Genomic DNA, 18,524 nt, shown 5'->3' with positions numbered 1-18,524 from the left:
ATTGACAACGAGCCTTATGTTTAATAACTGTTGTCCGCTGTTGGGCTTGGGATAATAACGAGGATAGCCGATTCACTTCTCTGGAAGCAGCACCAACGGCCTCCTCGCGGGTGGCTGCTAAATTCTTGAAGTGATTGGTTTGTTCCTCTTGCTGTGCTAAGGAAGATTGAGCCTTTTCAAGTTCTTCATTTGTGACGCGAAGGCGTTCCTCGAGCCCTGAAAAAGACAACACCACGGAGTTAGCGTAGAAAACAAACAAGATCACACTCGATGAATTGGGATTATACCTTCGACACAAGCCGAAGCCTCTTCATATTCATTAACAACCGCATCTCGCGCTTCATCAAGATGATCATATTCCGCGGATAATTTCTTATAGTCTAGTTGAAGGTTGGTGAGAGTAAATTGACAGGCATCTAATTCTACCTGCTTCATCGAGTCCATATGACGAAGGTGGTCGACCTCTTTATTTATCTCTGAGACCCCTTTGCTGAGTCTATACATGCACACTTCAAGATTCCTCTCAGACTCAGCAAGACGGGCTACATCGGCACGAGACGCGGAAAGAGCATTGCTGAGAGCATAGACTTCAGCACGAGCATCATCTCGTTCCCTGGCAAGACCAAGCATATTATCTTGGACCCCTGAAAGAGGAATGGACCGCGCCGTCTGTAATTCTTCTTCCAATAGCTGAATCCTAGATTCCAACAAGGAAGTACGCTCGCGGGCTTCCCGCAGATTATCACTGGTCCACAGCAGTGTGCCATTAAATAAAGCACGATCATGGTTGTACAGATTTTGCATGTCGACCATCTGAACATGCCGCGCGCGCCATACTTCAGCCCGAGCATCCCATTTCCTAGCCTCACTCTTAATCTTCTCAACCAAATCTCTAATACGAGATTTTTGCCGAGCTCTTTCGTTTCGAAGCCATACCAGCTCGGGGATGCCACCCACTGGACATAGGGTGGGGAGACTCAGACAGAACAACTAAGAGATAAAAGAATGACGACATACGGCGAGGGAAAAGAACCAAACCTGTGAAAGTGGAAACTTGGCTACGAGTTTGCTCTAACTCAGCGCGCACTGCAATAAGTTCTGAACGAAGATCAGCCTCTGCTTCACCCAGTTTTTCTTTCTCCTTAAGGCTTTTCTTCAGCTCTTCTATTTCCACCTCCGCCGCAGATAATTCCTTTTCCCGATGACGAAGCTTAGCCTCGAGCTTCAGAGATTTTGCTTTAAAGAACTGATATAGCACGTGGTTGCAATGCTCGCTCCTCATCATCTACACATCAAAATGACAAAACATTATTCAACCGAAGCGTCCTATTCTCACGAACAAGCATGTACGAAAATTTACCTCCAGCACACGCTGTTGCGGGAAGCCATATTGATACCCGTCGGCAATAGCCATCATATCGGCAACAGAAGTAGGAGGCTCCGGCACGAGGGTAGCTTCGGGAACGGTCAACCTTTTCCCCAGGCTTCAGACACCTGCGCCTTCGAAGACATCTCCATCATGCGACGGGTATACGCGGTTGATTCCTTTTCCCCAACAACCACAGGAGCAGGATGAGAGACAAACAGAAGATTCTTCTCCTTAAACCAACTCATGATGGCATCCTCACCCTCAGACATCGGCGACTGGGGAAGACTATCGGCGGGCGCGTCAACAACAGATTTTCCTTTGACCGACTCGACCCCCTCAGCATGAACGTTGGCATGTTCTCCCGCGCCTACATGCACAGCAGGCTCCTCCGCACCAACACCTTCTACAGCAGCATCACCATTACCATCACCACCAAGAACATCCCAATGTCATTAGGGGAAAGTAAAGAGAAGTCCTCGGGAAAATCGAGGGCTTCGTCAAAGAACTCCCCCGTGGAATACATCCGATCGAAAGAAAATTCTTGAGAAGTGGGGAGGGTATCCATGACATCACCAGCAGGGACGGAAACATCCTCGATGACAACATCATCCGCCACTACACCCTTGTTCCTTCCTCCATCACCGGCGGGACCAGCGAAGACCTCTTCTTCGGCATTGATAGGGGAGGTACCAGTACGTTCCTCCCCATCTGTAATCTCGTCCTCAGCAAACTCTTCGTTCACAGGACTAGTAACTTCTTCTTGGGCCTCAACCTCGCCCACCACCATAGTAGAAGACTGCTTCGGCCTAATTTTCTTCTTCAATACCTGAAACCGACACCACAAAGGAATTATTCTTCCCGTCCGATGGAAGTTATAAAAACGAAACACAACTAGAATCTGCGTACCTGAGCAGCTGAGATATTCTTCGATGGGAGTATAGCACCGGAACCATCCTCCTCGTCTCCCTCTACGACATCCAGGGCATAAGGAAAATTCATGCCCGCAAAGTTCAGACGCCAGGGGCAGAAATCTCCATAGCGAGCGGGAGGAGATTCGCGCGGCTTACTATTCTCGGTTGGCCGCCATCCGCGGGAACCGGGAATCCAACCGTAAGCCCACGGACCTACTATCTCAATGACAGTGGCGTGCCACTCGTAGTCATGATCGCGCTTGATCCTTTCTCGCGCGGGGAAGAGTTTCCGACGATTGGACGCCTCCGTGCCAGGAACATACTTCAGCTTGGCATCGCTGACCTCATTTAACAGACGAATCTCGCCTCGAGGAGCAGGAAGATTCCGAAGGCTGACACTCCACGGCTTGCGATTCCTGCTATTGACGTAATCACCGAAGGAGTTATTGAAATTCTCAGGAGTGTACCATTCCTTCTCCAAGGGATTGGGGACGTAGCAGTCATCGACGTTTCCCCCTTACTCCGCAGATAGCATTCCTTCAGGGCGCGGAGATAATTCCCCGATAATTGGGATACGGAACGGCTATGAGTATTTGTGGAAGAACCCTCACGACTAGCGAGCACGTCGTAGTAGAAGGAATCACCCGATTTGTACAACGGCAGCATCAGACCAGCCTCGAAGGCCCCAACCGTCGTTAACAAGTGAAATTCATCGAATTCGTACTTAGAGATCAGCTCATACGTAATATCATCCTCGGGGGCATAAAAACGAACCCCGAAGGCTTGGAGCTCATGCTTCTCCTTGAATATTTCAAGATCGATATGCTTGAAGGTTACTTTTCTCTGCTAACAAAACACTGCGTATCAAGGGAGCAGCCTCTTCCTCCTCGGCGGGGCCGGATGAACTAACAAACGCTTCAGACGCTTTTCTCTTCACGGGGGGATTCTTTGAAGATCCAGCCGCAGGAGCTACGCCCTTTGTATTCTTCCCTTTAAAAGTTGGAGAAGACCGTAGATGATGCTCGGGCACTAACGAACGTAAAGGAGGAACGTCAAAAGCAACAGCGCGGGGAGGAGCCTGCGTACTCCGAGTCTCTTCACGAGGACGCACCATTGAGTGATTAAAGACTCTCCGTGAGCCAGACGGAATTATCGGAGGAATCTCTTCCCGAGAAGACGAGGCTCTCGCTCCGGAAGAAACTCGACTCCGACGAACATCATCTTGAGACTCTCGACGCTGAGGAGATCTCGACAACCTAGAATCAGGAGTCTCATAAGTAGGCCGCGGACGGTCAGACATGGCTGCGGAAAGAATAAAATCAAGAACAGGTTACACAATAACCAAAAATCAAAAAACACATTCATAGCAATACAACCACGAAACATAGCAACCCTAAAATTAGGATACAATCTCAATACTCCACCCTCGAAGTAATGGCTGCCTTAATTTAAGATGAAGAACAGGGGCAAACTAGTATGCAAGCATCAGAAAAGTTCTTCATCACAAACAAGGAACAACAATAGCAGAAAATTCACAATCAACACGGCATAAAACAGTGAAATCAAGAAAAGAAAAACTCACCGGCAAAAACAGCAAGTAGAAGAAACGAACAGGGGAAGATCCCAGGTGCAATAAAGACTGACAGAATTTAAGATCACAGGTGCAATGAAGACTGACAAAGAATTTAAGGTCACAGGTTTAATGAAGGCAGGCAGGAAACTTAAAGGAAGAATGAACTGAGAGAGTGTTTAGGAAGAATGAAAATAAATTTCCTCTCTATCCTTAAAATACCCGAAAGAAAAGAGGAAATTAAGGGAGAAATAGGAAAACGTGCCCGTTACATAAGCAGTTAATGCACGAATAAAAGACGTGCCCAAGTATCTAGGAGAAGTTATTAGGAGTGAGAAGAATGTGCGACGATAGTTTTTCTTCAAGGCACCCATTAGTCAGTTAAGCCTGAAGAAAAGGGGCAAATTGTGTACACATATATCTCACTATCGGACACGTGTATACAGAAAGGTACGTGGAAAGCATGCAAGCCAAGACATCAAAACACGATGCGTCGCGAAGCACCAAATAAACCCCTAGGAGTTGCTTTATCTCATCCCCAGAAGAGGAGCCAAGATCAACGGTGGAGAGAAAGTCAGCTGACACGGACTGACAGGGGCAGAAGACACTTGTCTGACACGAGCAGACCCCTCAACCACCCGCATTAAACACTCTGCTCAGTGCACGTGTCGACCGACCTATGGAACGAGCGAAGATGCCTCCGCGGGATCGAGGGGGAAACGCAGACCTCTGCGTGATGGACACAAGACACTAGAAGATAAGGTTCCAACGGTCTTCAGAGATGGGTCCCACGTTCCTACCTTATAAATACCCAATCTCCACAAAGGGGGAAGGGGATCGAAAAAACATCAGGAGAGAGAGAGAGAGAATAGCAAAGGTAAGGAATCCCATAGTGGAGAGAAATATGTAAACCCCAAGTCATTCAACTATTCGTGTAACCGTGAATAATATAGTAGAACAACAAACCCCGTGGATGTAGGCCTTAGTGCTGAACCACGTAAACCTTGGTCTTATTTACATTTCAGCACTTTACATTCATTTAGTTCCGCATGCATTTGCTTATATATGTTGCTTTCCTTTTATATTTGTACCCCATGCATAATCGCTACGCACGGGGAAGTTGGAGGAGGCCATGATAAACCCGTGGGTTTTGAGCCAATGAACCCACATCAGGGTATCATCATCGTAATCTCTTTAGACTTTAACAATTGATTGCGGGCATTCGGACCCCGCGTAGTTCGTGTGTCCACAAGCATTTTAGGATACCGATACAAATTAAAACATGAATGGAAGAAGAAAAATACGAATCAGTACATGCTTAAACAAACACAATAAAGCACACGCTGCTTGTTTTTATTATCAAACGGCCGGCACAAAGACAGCTCGAGGTCACATCACACTGGATGCAGCTAGCTAATGACCGTGATAGCTTTACTGTGCTGCGTTGAATAATGTTGAACCACTTCTGCGAGTCCTTGTAGATGATGAAAGGGAACTTGCAGTGCAACAACAGCTGCAGAATGAAGTTGGAGAGCACGACTGTAAAAGGAATGGAGCTCCGTATGTAGCACAATCACTAACACAACCAGCCTCTGTACAAGTTGCGCAAGTTGTTTCTTGTCTTGATAAAGATATATCAGAAAGGTCGCACAAATCTTGTCGATCTCTTGGTGGAGGTGGCGGTGGTGGAGATGGAGGTGGAGGTGATGGAGGAGGTGGCGGTGGTGGGGATGGAGGTGGAGGTGATGGTGGTGGTGGGGCTGGCCTAGGTACCGGCGGCTGCGGTTTTGGTGGTTGTGTTTTTGTTCCACAACAACACAAACATGATTTCACACCAAAACCTCCGCCATTGCAAAAATTGTAAGATGGTAATCCTTTTAAGGAACACCAACCGCTACATTTCGCGTTACAGCCATTACAACTTAGGGTCATGATAAAAGTGAATGAATATTGCCCTGGTAGACAACTTTGAGCTGATGCTACCTCTGCACCAAAAAGAAAAGAAAAAAAAAGATTAGAATGACTGCAATCTGCAATCACTTTAATAACTCAGTGAAACGATGCCGAGGAAGAGCTAAATGTGTGTTACCTGAGTATGCATTGAAAGAAAGAATCCCGAAGACAAACAAACCAAAACCAATTGGAAAACTCTTGAAAGACATTATGATGATGGCGTGTTTTATGAAGGATGGCTATGAGATGTTTTCTATGAACAAATGTTACTCTATTTATAGAACCTAAAATCAAAACTTACACACATTGCTTGGCTACTAAAGGATATACTAATAAATCTTTCCCTTAAACGCCTTAACAAAATAAGCTCTCACATTGAACGGTGATGAAGCCCTCTTTTCCTACTGGGCGAGACAAGCCTTTTCTAGTGTAGAAGCTATGGTGAGGACACTTGGCATAATTTTATTGGTTGGAATATTTAAAATTGCGTTATACTTTGTTTACATCAAGTACTTAACGGTTAGTTACTAACAGCGTCAACCAAAAAATAGGCGGACAACACTTCTATCAGAGTTTTAACCTAAATGATTTCTTTACACTGTCTTTACACCAAAATACTTAATTGTACATTAGTAATACCGTTACAGATGGACAATAATACTTCCGTTAAACCTCTGGGAAAAAAATCACGTATCATTCAAGTCGTGAAATTCTTTGTTTCCGGCTTAATTAAGTAAACTGTGTTAGTATGGAAATCGTGTTCAAAAGAGAAACTCGGGGATTCATCTTTTGTCTATATATAGACTTCATAAATAGTGAATGCCTACCATATACTAACGACATATAGAGTAAAAAATAACTAATATGTAACAGATATATTAAGTAAAGAAATAGCGTGATTCATCTTTGAATACTGTTTCATCAACTATTTCATTTTATTAACTTAGATGTTGTATATTATGTCCCGCGCACACCAAATAAAAAATACATAAACTATTTCATTTTATTAACTTAGGTTTTCATTTTGAAAAGAGATAGGAAGAGAAGTATTCCAAGTATTCAAGTACCCAAGTCCAAGAGAAGTTGAAGAAGTGCGACGGAAAGGAGCAAAATACTGAGCGAGATTAACTCATTCAAATTCAAAATTTCTTATCACCACACTACAAGAAAGTTGGTGTATCAATAGATCAGAAAAACGAATCACAAATGCAAAACCATATGTATCAATAAAACAAGAATCAAATTGAATAGCCCTAACAATCAAATATGAAAACTAAACACAAAAGAAATTTTGCCAAAATTACAGAAACCTTACAAGAAAAGGAAAGATAATAAGTATTGAAAACTTACTCTTTCTCAAATTCCATCTTCAGAAACAAAAACAAAAAACAGAAAAAGAAATTAGCATATCAAAAACCCAAATTAAAGCAAATCCCTTTTGGAATTGAAATTACATATAGAGAAGGAGAGAAAATATACCTGCTTTGAGCTTCTGGAGAGTGACGAGAACAAGAAAAACCAAATAAATCCGAAGTACTGTGTAGATTTGTTGACAAAAACTTATGAAATAAAATTCCAAGAATAATTTATGATGATCTATGGAGCAATAGACTAAAAAGGTGAGGAATGGAAAACTAGGGTTTACACCTTTTAATGTCTGTTATAGAAAATTAAAGACTTCAAGTCTTGAAATAATAAGGATTTCGAAATTTCGAGAGAACGAGTTATAATTCGAGTAGAAGATTAGAATTTTTCAGGGTTTACAGAGATTTTCTTTTTTCTTCCATTTCGGAGAGAAAAAACTGAAAGTGTTCTATTTGAGAGTATCCAAAAACTTTGGGTGCGTGGGCGAGCTTTGTGGGCTTTCAGAGGGAAATTCGACATCCACAGATAATGTTGGTTTTGTTCATGGGCGCTTGTGATATCACGTGAAGTAACACGATTTAATTTTTTTTGTTTTAAAAAAATATCATTATATTCACTTATATTTATTTATAGAAATTGGTGCACCAAAAGGGAGTCAAACTTTTATTAAATACTCTATTTTGCTCATATTGCCACACCGATGTGGCATAAAATAGATTTATTGCTACAATTAAAAGTTACATGAGGCAAAAAGGTATTATTTTGCCTCGACTATTTATAGTTGTGGAAAAAGCTCTCACCTAATGCCACACATGTTATGCAGTGAGGCTAAAACCTACCTATTGCCTCAATCTTTGTTGATATGTGGCAAAATAGTGTAGCAATAGACTCATGTTCTTGTAGTGAAACCTTGATCTAAGAGTTTAACTATTGGGGTCAACCTTAATTCACAAAGATTAAGGCGTTCGATTGGATTACACCTTGAGTGATCTACTACTTGGTGGTTCTTTGGATAAAATCTAGTAGTCGAGAACTTCTGTATCCAGTGATAGAATGAGTTTTGAGAATAACACTGATCTAACTGTTATTCTACGGTTGGTGATGAATGGTTCTTACGAACGATAGATAAGTATACTAATCCATCTATCGCTTGGTAACGGCGAAGGATTCCTTAATCATCTCTTTTCTTCTTATTGTCTTTTTATTTATCTTAAAACCAATCCCCTTTTGTTATTTACTTTATTTTGCTGATTCAAATAACCTATCAATTACACATCTCTCTATGGGAACAATCTCTTACTACCGCTATATTACAAGTTAATTAGTGGAAAATATCTTTATTATTTGTTGTGTCTATGACAACCCATACATTCGGCTAGGATGGGAAAGAGGCACATACTCAAAATATGTGCCACCTCTTAACTAGCTAATAATTTAACCTAGTTAACAATATTTGACAACCTTTAACTAATGAATTATTTTTCAAACTTAATTTTTTTTGTAACCGACTAATTTGCCAATAAATCTTCCCTTTGATATTAGCTCCAGTTGTTGTTAATTTCTGATTTACTTTACTTTCGTGTTATTGGAATTCAAGATAATCTTCCCTCCTTTACTTTACCTTCTTGTTGTTGGCATTCAAGATAATCTTCCCTTCAACAACTACAAAAAAACCCCAAAATAACTCTCAAGACCAGAAAGCCTATGATAGCCTTGACTGGGGATTCATCAACAAAGCCTTCACAAAACTTGGGTTTCCATCAATTTTTGTAGAATATATCATGTCATGTATCAAGTCAGTCACATACTCGGTAAACATCAATGTACACCGCATGGATTCATCTCATCTACCAGAGGCATCAGACAAGGTGATCCCATATCTTCCAGTTGATCGCAGCTACTGCAGCCCAATTAAACGTAATTTTTATAGTCCAACTGATCGCGTCTAATATCGTAGTTATTGTACTCCAGTTGATCACAACTGCTGCAGTCTAGTTTTGAAATTCGAGGTTTGCTAAAACCATTAACAGAGGAAGCCGTCGACTTTATACTACTACAAAGATCATTGAAAATATTCCCTGACAGTTTCGACGGCAACAAGTTCGAGGTCAAAGTTCGTCGAAATCGCTGCCTAAAAGTTCGTTAAGGTTATCAAGCTGCTTGCATTTCAAACCTCTTGCATCAGCTACCTGCATCACCTACCGTACGATAGTAAACCCTAGAAGCCTCCAGAAAAGCATCACAGAAGGTTCCAGAAAGAATCACAAAAGTATTGCAGAAAAGTCGTACGAGGGTCCCTAGGAAAAGGCAACAATACCAGAAAAACTGTTACTAGAAGGTTCGGAGGAAAGAAAACAATTCAGAAATACTGTCGTAAAACTTTTTAAGAAAAAGATAACATTTTCGAAAACTGTTACAGAAACTTCAAGAGTAAAGGCAACAGTTCGGAAAAATCGTGGCAAAAAGTTTTGAGAAAAGAAAAAAAAAATCAGCAGCATAAAGGCCGGTGAACTAAGCCGGCAGACATGTCCGCCAGCGGACTACTATACCGGCGGCTAAATTCGGAAGTTCAACCGCTCATCCCAAGACGAGCCGTCATCACGAGCTAAGCCGACCACTTCGAGTCAAGCCAAGCCAACTTATCACTTCAACAACAATAATCCACACTTGGGGGCGAATTCTGTCATTGACCAAGAGAAACGGAACTTCTTAACCCCAAAACAAGTTAGAGGTTAGAGGGGGAGATGTTTGTACCAGGAATAAAAATGCCACAATATTGGACCAGATTGTTGATGAAACCACAATTTGGCCGTCATTCAAGTCTGCCATTCAGCCAACCAACTCAATGTGCAGGCTACCGAATCTTCCGGACGGTCAATAGTCAAAGTCAACGAGCGGTCAATGGTCAAAGTAAATTGTCGGAGCCAAGTTGCTGGCCGCGCTTCCAGCCAGTTTCCAACTGTGTTGCCAACAGCATTTCCAGCCAGTTTCCAACCGTGTTGCCACCCGCGCTGCCATCTAGTATTCCAGCCAAGTTGTCAGCCGCGCTGCCAACCAGTTTTCCGCCATCTTTCCAGTTAAGGAAGTCTGCCAGTCAAAGATCGACAGTCACAGTCAACAGCGAAAGTCAACCATGCTAGTTAAAGTTGATGGTCTATCCCGCCATCCCATGACAGTTTGGCCCGTATCCACTGATCCAGTGCAAAATCTCTAGAAAAAATTCTGGAAGTTTCTGGATGACTTGCTGACCAAGTTGCTGGAGGGAAGTTCTGGAATGTTCCAGATGACTTTCTGGTCAAATTACTTCCATATGAAGTTTATCTCGAAATTAGGGTTAAACCCAGTTTTCAATTGTGTAAACATAGGGGAATTATAACCCTAAAGGGACACGTCCTGATAGACGAAAATACACCAGCAAACCCTAAAAGGGATCAGAAATCAATTGTACCAATCACATCAATGAAATATCTCTCCCTACGGGGATTTGTCCATGAATGTATGCATAATTTGTCAAACCACGTTAAATTCGTGTCTCTCATATTTATACTTATTTTATGTAAAATTCTAGTTTTTATCATCATCAAACTGATTGTGTTTTGTACCTGAAAACATTTCTGGGTACTAAAAAAAAAAAGAAAAATCCCTCACTTACTCGGAAGCTGTACGTTTATTGTTTTGTTTGCATCTTCCAAAGTTTTCTGACTTAATTAAGTGGAACAAACAAAATACGAGTCGTATTTTGTCTCTGACTGGATCTATACATTTTCCCAAGAATAAAACAAAACAACTACAGCGAAATTCATTTTTATATATATATGCCAAAACATACAGGGATGCATGAACAAGAACAAGATGCTTATTAACATGTTATATGTTAACATGGTACATGACGTCTTTTTTCTTATGACGTGCTCACATAGTTGGAGAAAAACAAAATTTGAGTGTCAATGTACCGATTTATACATGTCTGTCGAAGAGAAATGGAAAAACTAAAACAAAAGTGTGCTTCACAGTCAGATCGTATAACATGCTCGAGGAACAGTGCATAAAAATCTGGTGTTTTTTTATGAATAGGAAAAATGGTTGAAATGGCGGGAGCTTCGTAATCATGGTTTGTAATGACCTGATCATTCATCGATATTGTTTCCATTTAGCTATTATGGGATTTTTAACGGGTATCACTGCGGACACTTAACAACAACTTCCCGGAAGATCATCAAAAAAAAAAGTCCACACTAGATAGCAGTTTACAGATAGTCTAAGATGGGGTGTTATAGAAATATTTTTCTTACAAGGTGGTGCTGATCAGGAACGAGTAATCATTTTCTCTAACAGTATATAACTCAAAAGTTCTGAAATATTCTAAAAATAGCCATTGTCTGCTTATTCACTTCAATGTAATCTAAACTTTACTTATATTAAATAGCGAAATAAATTAGTACAAAATTATATGATTATTTGACAAAATCGTGGATTTGTTTCGTGGAGTCGAAAATACTTGTCACATGACATTTAGTCAAATGCATTCCCTTTTGCTCTTTAACGTGTATGAATTCCTGAATTGTTTTTTTAGAAAACTTATTAGGAACTACTAAGTGGATCATAATAGTCATACATGGTCGTGATGCATGCAGCTTCATCTCTTAATCGATCTATACGTCTTCCTAAGAAACATTAGAATAACTAGATACATACGCCAAAACTTAACCATGCAATAACAAGATGCTCTATTTCACATGCATGCTACATGAAATATATAATCTGGCGCCACCCCATTTGTACGTGTTTCCCTTGTGTACTCGCGTGCATCGTAGTGCGACGATAATAAAAAATCTTCCGACTTGTTACAGCATCCCAAGGTGAAATAGCGAAGAACACGAATCAACAAGTCTCATGTTGTGTAACATTTTTTTATACGACAAGCGTCAAAGTTTCCTGACTGTTCACATGGTTTATGACTCGCCATATCGGAATCTCTCTGTCTATTTTGTTTGATTCCAATTGATCCACCAAATTTTAGTTAGTTGAGCTTACAGCTTACATTTATGTATGGCATATGGCTCTGAAAGAGCTGAGATTCTGGATGTCGAGAACAAGATTATATCAAGGAAAAACGACACTTTTTAGAGCGAATAATACATAAGATACCTTCACACCTGATAAATTTAATTTGTCACAAAAACAGATCTAGATCAAACCAATTTTGATTTTTTCCCTCGGACAAATCAATTAAAAAAAAACAAAAAAAAAGGAAATGTGACAGAAACAGGTGGGTAGTCCCCTTAGTTTATTTTCTACTTTTGTTTCGATTCTCTGTTAAATATTTCATATTCATAAAAATTTACACGTAACTACAATAATTTTATGAGTAAACCAAAAACTTAATTTTTTATTTCTTTTGTTGTATTACTCTGTCAAATGACTCAAATTTTATGCTTCAAAAAAATGATTCAAATTTGATTTTTAATTCATCACATGTCCCGCCTGTAGATTCAATAAAATTAAGTAAATTATTAATTTGAAAAATACATGTGGGTTTATCTAAGTAGTAAATTTTATGCTCAAAGAAGATAGAAAACACATCATGTGCTTGTTGATGGTGAATCTAAAGACTTAAAGACCTAGACAAATAAAACTCCCACATTGAGCGGTGAGGAAACACTCATTTCTTATTGGCCGAAATAGGGTTTTTTTTTGAGTTTTGTGAAACGAGCATTTTAGTGAGGACACTTGGTAACGTATGATTGGTTTAAAAAGAATAGAAAAATATTTTAAAAAAAAACAAATTCAATTTGGAATTCATGACCTCACAATATTTAGGTGAGGACACTTGACAATGTATGATTGGTTTAAAAATTACACACTCAAAAGGAAAACCTAACTTACCGTGTTTGGAATTTCAAGTAGGGAATCCTTATGAGGAAGGGCTCAATAAGGACAGCACACCCCCCACTTTCAAGCGCACCTCCGTATACCTACCATATTAGGACTCTTTTTTCGGGAAAAAAAATCTACATATTTACACATGTTTTCTACGAAAATAAAAGGAGAAAATAAATAAAATATTCTCCACTTGTTTAGTGTATTTTCCCGTCACATCAAATGAAAAATACATCCCCACGGGACGGGGCAAACCCCGCGCTTACCAATTGAAAAATGCATCTCCACAGGGCGGGGAGGGGTCGCCCCGCGCACACCAAATAAAAAATGCACTGTCATGGAATGGGGTAAACCCCGCGCACACTAAATCAAAAATATATAACCACGAGGCGGGACAAAACCCGTGCTCACCAAGTTAAAAGAAAAAAATGCCAGCTGCGTAGCACGGGCACAAATCTAGTATTCTTCGATTTCGATTCGTTTTTTTAGTTATATGTATCCAGCTAGACATATTTTTGTTCAAGGTTCATTTAAGTAGAGATTCGCACGATCATGTTTAAAAAAGCATTGGTACCCTATCCAGAAGGCTTAATCGAGGCTTATTATTCTCTATAAATAGCCTAATATTTGATCAATTCATCTACCACTAAAGTTATATTCTAAGTCGATCACTTTGATCATGATGTCTTTGAAGGCTTCTCCGATTAGGATTTTTCTCTTTGCTATGCTAGCTCTGTCTGTCTATTTTGGTAAGTTATCGCTCAACGACATAGAATTACACCTTTTCTAGTGTTTATAGTAGATGTTGGATCCACATTATCTTTGATATAGCTGTTATTCTTTGTAGTTTGCTAATGATTTTTCTTTTACGTTTCCTAATGTAGAGACGGTATCAGCCCAATGTAAACCTGAGCAACTTTTTAACCTTCAATACGCCAAGAGTTGTGCCGGATGTGAAAAAAAATGTATAAGTGTATGTTCAGATGTTGGCAGTGGGATTATTACGCTTGTGTGCTCAGGGGCATCTCCTCCATTTCTCCCAGATCGGAGTCATGAATGCATGTGTTGTTGCGCACCTAAACCCCCAGTACCAGTCCCATCTCCACCGGCAGCTCCGTCAAATATATGCAGAACCGGTCAAATTTATTCAGAGATTGTCATGCCCGGTGATAATGATTGTAGTGTTTGTACATCTGGTTGCAGAAGTGAATGTTCGAAATTGAAGACTAGATTGGCGAAAGTTTCGTGCAGAAAAGAAGATTTGTCTTCGTTATTGTGCGAGTGTTGTTGCAGGAGCAGTACCCCATCAATTATGGATTCAGTTATGGATGCTCTTGGTTACTGATTAGCTACAGCGGCAGCTAATTATATGATATTGGAATACAAGCAATGAGCAGCATGTAATTCAATTTTATCTTTGTTTTCATTATGTAAACGTATGTATTCTTCTCTTTCGATTGTAGTACCGATGGCGATATCACATTTGACAAGGGTTGATGAAGCTACATGTGTACCATTTCAGTTTCAATCTAATAAAATTTTCTCATTAGGGAAAGGGATGGGCTTGTTAACAACTTAATTTAACATCATTGGAGACATTGACAGTTCGACCATTCCGGTGAAACATCAATATACTCGGTCTGGACAGCAGAGAATAGCAACACCGGCTACCCAGTACACGACTTCCAGTTTTGGAATAAAGGTTACCAGTTCCTAGATCCCCTCGTTTTTGTGGGATTAGCTTTTGGCATCCCCTCGTGTCTGTGGGATCCAGAATCTGGACTATAGAAGGAAAAAACACACGAACTCAGTACCTCGATCTCCACCACCAAGTCCAAAGGTTCTCCTAATGTTTCGAGTGGAAGTGGCATGTTTAACTCTTTAGAATATTTGCAACTACTGCAGTTCTTTTATATTGGTTGTAGGCCAAGTGAATGCGGGAAATACTTGGTCTATTTCTCAAGCGGGCAAAAACCATTCACTATAACGTGTCATTTAGTGGTGGCTGGATCTGGTATGGATTTTTTACATGTTATACCACTTATTTAACAGTGGGAGAAAACGCAAGCTTTGGTTTCTATAAAAAAACCATTCACTATACTTGATTATTAGGCAGTGGGTTGAATGCATACGTTTTTCGGTTCAATAAAAACCCAAGCTTTTGTTTTTGGCAAATCACCATCTAATCAAAAGTAACCGATCTCTCCACCATTAATACAGTTCCTTTATTTACTTCTTATCTTCTCTATATTTTAATTTGATTACTTTCTTTCTTTGTTAGAAAAATCTCTAGACCTAATATTGACTACTGAATGTAGATGTTTCTTTGCTGGGGTTTGTACTTTGTACTTATTATTTCATTAAAAAAAAAACTTACCGAGCCAAAAAAAAAATGGTTTCTTCCTGTTTAACCAAAATCTTCTTCGTTGTGATGGAATGCGTAACTCGTGGTAACATTGGGTCAGATGCAGCTGGCTATTAGAGTTGATATAAGTATTTTTTTTTTGATCAATAAAGAAATTTTTTAATCAGAAAAGCGGTACGAGAGGCTTGAACCGCCCAGGGAAAAGAAAGAAAAAAAGAAGGAAAAAAGACTTGACAAAACAAGTCAAAAACCATAAAAAAAAAAAACCTGAAACAGTCTAAGGAGGAAAAATATACATTGACCCAGCTCTCAACAACAGAGTTAAAAGAGACATCTTCGAAATCCTTGATACCCAACGCCCATTCGAACAAATTGTATCTGATCATATGTATAACATGCTCCTTAGTATTAGCTTTGTTTGTGAAGACTCTCGCATTTCTTTCCTTCCAAGTGCACCAAAGAATCGCAGATGCTAAGATATTCCAGATTAACTTGTTTTATACTGTATTAAGATTCAGTTGCCAAGCTAACAGTGCTGCAGTTACAGTTGATATAAGTATATACTTTGCTCTTTTATAGTGTCGAATCCATACACTAATTCGTTAGTTTTTGTGTAAATTACAACATGGTATTATTGTGTTAGCATTATTATTTTATATGTTTTAATTGGTTGTATCGTCAAGAAATGATGAAATCTAACTCCTTTAAAATCCTAACTCATATGAGCCCCACGTTGAATGGTGAGCGTCACCGTTCAACGAGAGAATAGTTTACACAATCGTTGAGAGAATAGTTTACACAATCGCTGAGAGAAGAGTTTTCGTGAGGGCTACAATCGCTGAGAGAAGAGATTTCACGAGGGTTGAGAGAAGAGTTCTCACATTAAACATGGAGAGGACACTTGGCGATACTCTATTGGTCAAGGGGTTAAAACACTCTATTTGCAATCCCGTTAGCAATCTAACCTAATCTGCGCAACAAAAAAAGTCCTTCTCTTTTCACAGTTGGAGGAAGGGTTTGTATTTGCTGTTAGTTTGTATCTCAATTTTGTATTTGCTTTTTTGATAAGTTTGATGAAGGGTTTTTGTTTATTTTCCCCTGTTTAATGTGTTTATTTTGTCGGGTTTAATTAGGGTTTTGACTGACTGATGCCGAGGAAGGAACTAAGAAGCTGAAGAAAGGGAAAGTTTGATTATTAGAATCGTAAGTATTCTGTGTTATAAATTTCCATGAACGATTTTTGTTATTGGTAAACCCTTATCCATTTCTTTTCGGTTTCTTTGTTTCTCTGAATCAATAAACCCTAATCCTTCCACCTCCAGTTTCCCCACCCCTTCTCTGAATGTTTGGCTTGATGTTTTTCTGATCTGTGTTCGTCTTTTGTGTTGCAGGTATCTTTAAATGTGATCTGTGTTCACTAAAATACACTACAGGTACTCGCACAAATATTCTATTAGTGATTTATAAATGGTTGGTTGCATTATATAGCTCATCTAGGACCTTCATGGGTATTTGTCTCTCACACTAACCTGTGGTTGTAATCACAAATAAGGATGATCGAGTTCATTTTGTTAGTGGTGAATTTCTATAAGAGTTTGCATTTTCTTTACGAGTCTGCCAATCCTAATTAATTGCTTATATCTATTTGTCAAGGGATGCAAATTGATATCTCCATCCCCGTAAAATCTTAAGTGAGTAAAGTTGAACAATCAAAAACTGCATATATTAATTTATAATGGTGTTGATCCGTAGTCAAGGGAAATGACAGACCTTTGCAAGGATGTGAAGTCTCCTGATTTGACAAAAGAAAGAAACGTAAAATAAGATAAGAAAACAAACATATAAGTAGACTAAAGAATCGATATATCTGAATGTGTTCAAATCTCAAAAAAAAAAAAAAAACTAATCTTAAGATGATTTTCTTTGCATGTTAGTTTTTCGTGAGTTTCTTAGTAGTGTTGACCTATTCATTGAGATTAGTGTATTGTTGTTCTATTTTCTGATTAGTAAACTGAATTCAATCATCCAGCGGAATTATAGGTGGAAGGTGCGATTGAGATTAAGCTCAGTGATGTGGGAAAGAAGAATTACAACCATCCAGAAGGTAAGTCACATCTTATGTTTTATTTGTTATGTACTTCTATAAAAACTCCATCATAACGCCTCTTAATGCAGGTCACTCTATCGCGCATTATACATGATATCTAATGTTGAATTCGTTTTATTTTTAATCACAGAAAAACCTTGGGGTACAATAACTATAAAAAAGCAAAAGATCATTTCAAGTGCATCATTGGAGACTATTAAATCTGCCCACATTTGTTTCTTGCTATTTAACCATGGAAGGTTGGTTTGTGGTTCTTTTATGTAATTTATATGACTTGAAAATGATACACGAAATGTAAAATTTCAGATGCATTCACCAAACATGTGCAGAACTACCAAAGATTTTTGTTATGGCCTATTGGGTTTTGTTTTATGTTCCCCTATTTTCAGTAATCTTGACTTGCTGTGAGTACTACTATAGTTGAAGTATGTAAAAAAGCAGGAAAATCATTGTTTTGTTACAGTAGTTCTCTTTAACTCTCTCTGGAATGTCAACGTTATTGCGACTCGTCAAGTTTGATTTAGATATATCCTTTGGTTTTAATTTCTTGTCTCACTTTTATAATGACTCTGTGTAAAGTTAATTTCTCATTTCGTTAAGTGTTGGGTTTTAATAAGAAAGTCAGTAACAATGTTTTGGCGCGAGGTAGCAGGGACATTAGGCTATACTATTGTCCTGTACATTGTAGTGAATACATTTTATGGTCAAGTTTTTGTTTTTGTCCTTAGTTTGGGAGTACATTTCTATGATGTTTAGTTTGTAATGCAAAAAGTAATTGGTGGACGTGTATTTTCTTTTTTTCTTTTTTTGTTGCCAGAGTTGAAGGAGTTGAGATGGATTAAAGTAATCAAGTTGTAGTAATCCTTGGTTCCTCTTATGTAAACAAAAATGCTGAGGTTTTGGATGGAAGAGACAGGAAATAAAGCATGGATTAGTTAGACAAGGGATCCCTGTAGGTGTTTTTTTAATTTAGTCTTTGTAGGCATATGTTGTTGCAGTTGCGA

General features: G+C 39.2%; 2 protein-coding genes across 2 annotated transcripts; one reads left to right on the top strand and one right to left on the bottom strand.

The window, feature by feature from the left end:
• Positions 1–5,062: 5,062 nt before the first annotated feature.
• LOC113339835 (mulatexin-like) lies at positions 5,063–6,090 on the bottom strand. The gene is made up of 2 exons (XM_026585064.1): positions 5,940–6,090; positions 5,063–5,835 (listed from the first exon to the last, which is right to left on the bottom strand). The coding sequence occupies exons 1-2, from the start codon at positions 6,010–6,012 to the stop codon at positions 5,282–5,284; spliced, it is 627 nt and encodes a 208-aa protein (XP_026440849.1). The 5' UTR covers positions 6,013–6,090; the 3' UTR covers positions 5,063–5,281.
• Positions 6,091–13,588: 7,498 nt separating this feature from the next.
• On the top strand, positions 13,589–14,603 carry LOC113339399. Its single transcript, XM_026584683.1, has 2 exons — positions 13,589–13,797; positions 13,933–14,603. Exons 1-2 carry the CDS (start codon positions 13,728–13,730, stop codon positions 14,391–14,393), a joined length of 531 nt encoding a protein of 176 aa, XP_026440468.1. The 5' UTR covers positions 13,589–13,727; the 3' UTR covers positions 14,394–14,603.
• The last annotated feature ends 3,921 nt before the right edge of the window (positions 14,604–18,524 follow it).

Source organism: Papaver somniferum, unplaced genomic scaffold (assembly GCF_003573695.1).
Source record: "Papaver somniferum cultivar HN1 unplaced genomic scaffold, ASM357369v1 unplaced-scaffold_21, whole genome shotgun sequence".
In the NCBI taxonomy this organism is placed as follows: Eukaryota; Viridiplantae; Streptophyta; class Magnoliopsida; order Ranunculales; family Papaveraceae; genus Papaver; species Papaver somniferum.
The sequence above is the reverse complement of the archived record's forward strand: the minus strand, read 5'-3'. Positions and strand labels throughout refer to the sequence as shown.

What these genes read in the sequence shown, in the direction of transcription:
- LOC113339399 (XM_026584683.1), top strand. Translation starts at nt 13,728, where the DNA reads ATGATGTCTTTGAAGGCTTCTCCGATTAGGATTTTTCTCTTTGCTATG. An exon ending in AGCTCTGTCTGTCTATTTTG is followed by an intron (nt 13,798 to 13,932) that starts GTAAGTTATCGC and finishes TTCCTAATGTAG; the next exon opens with AGACGGTATCAGCCCAATGT.
- LOC113339835 (XM_026585064.1), bottom strand. Translation starts at nt 6,012, where the DNA reads ATGTCTTTCAAGAGTTTTCCAATTGGTTTTGGTTTGTTTGTCTTCGGG. An exon ending in TTCTTTCAATGCATACTCAG is followed by an intron (nt 5,836 to 5,939) that starts GTAACACACATT and finishes TTTTTGGTGCAG; the next exon opens with AGGTAGCATCAGCTCAAAGT.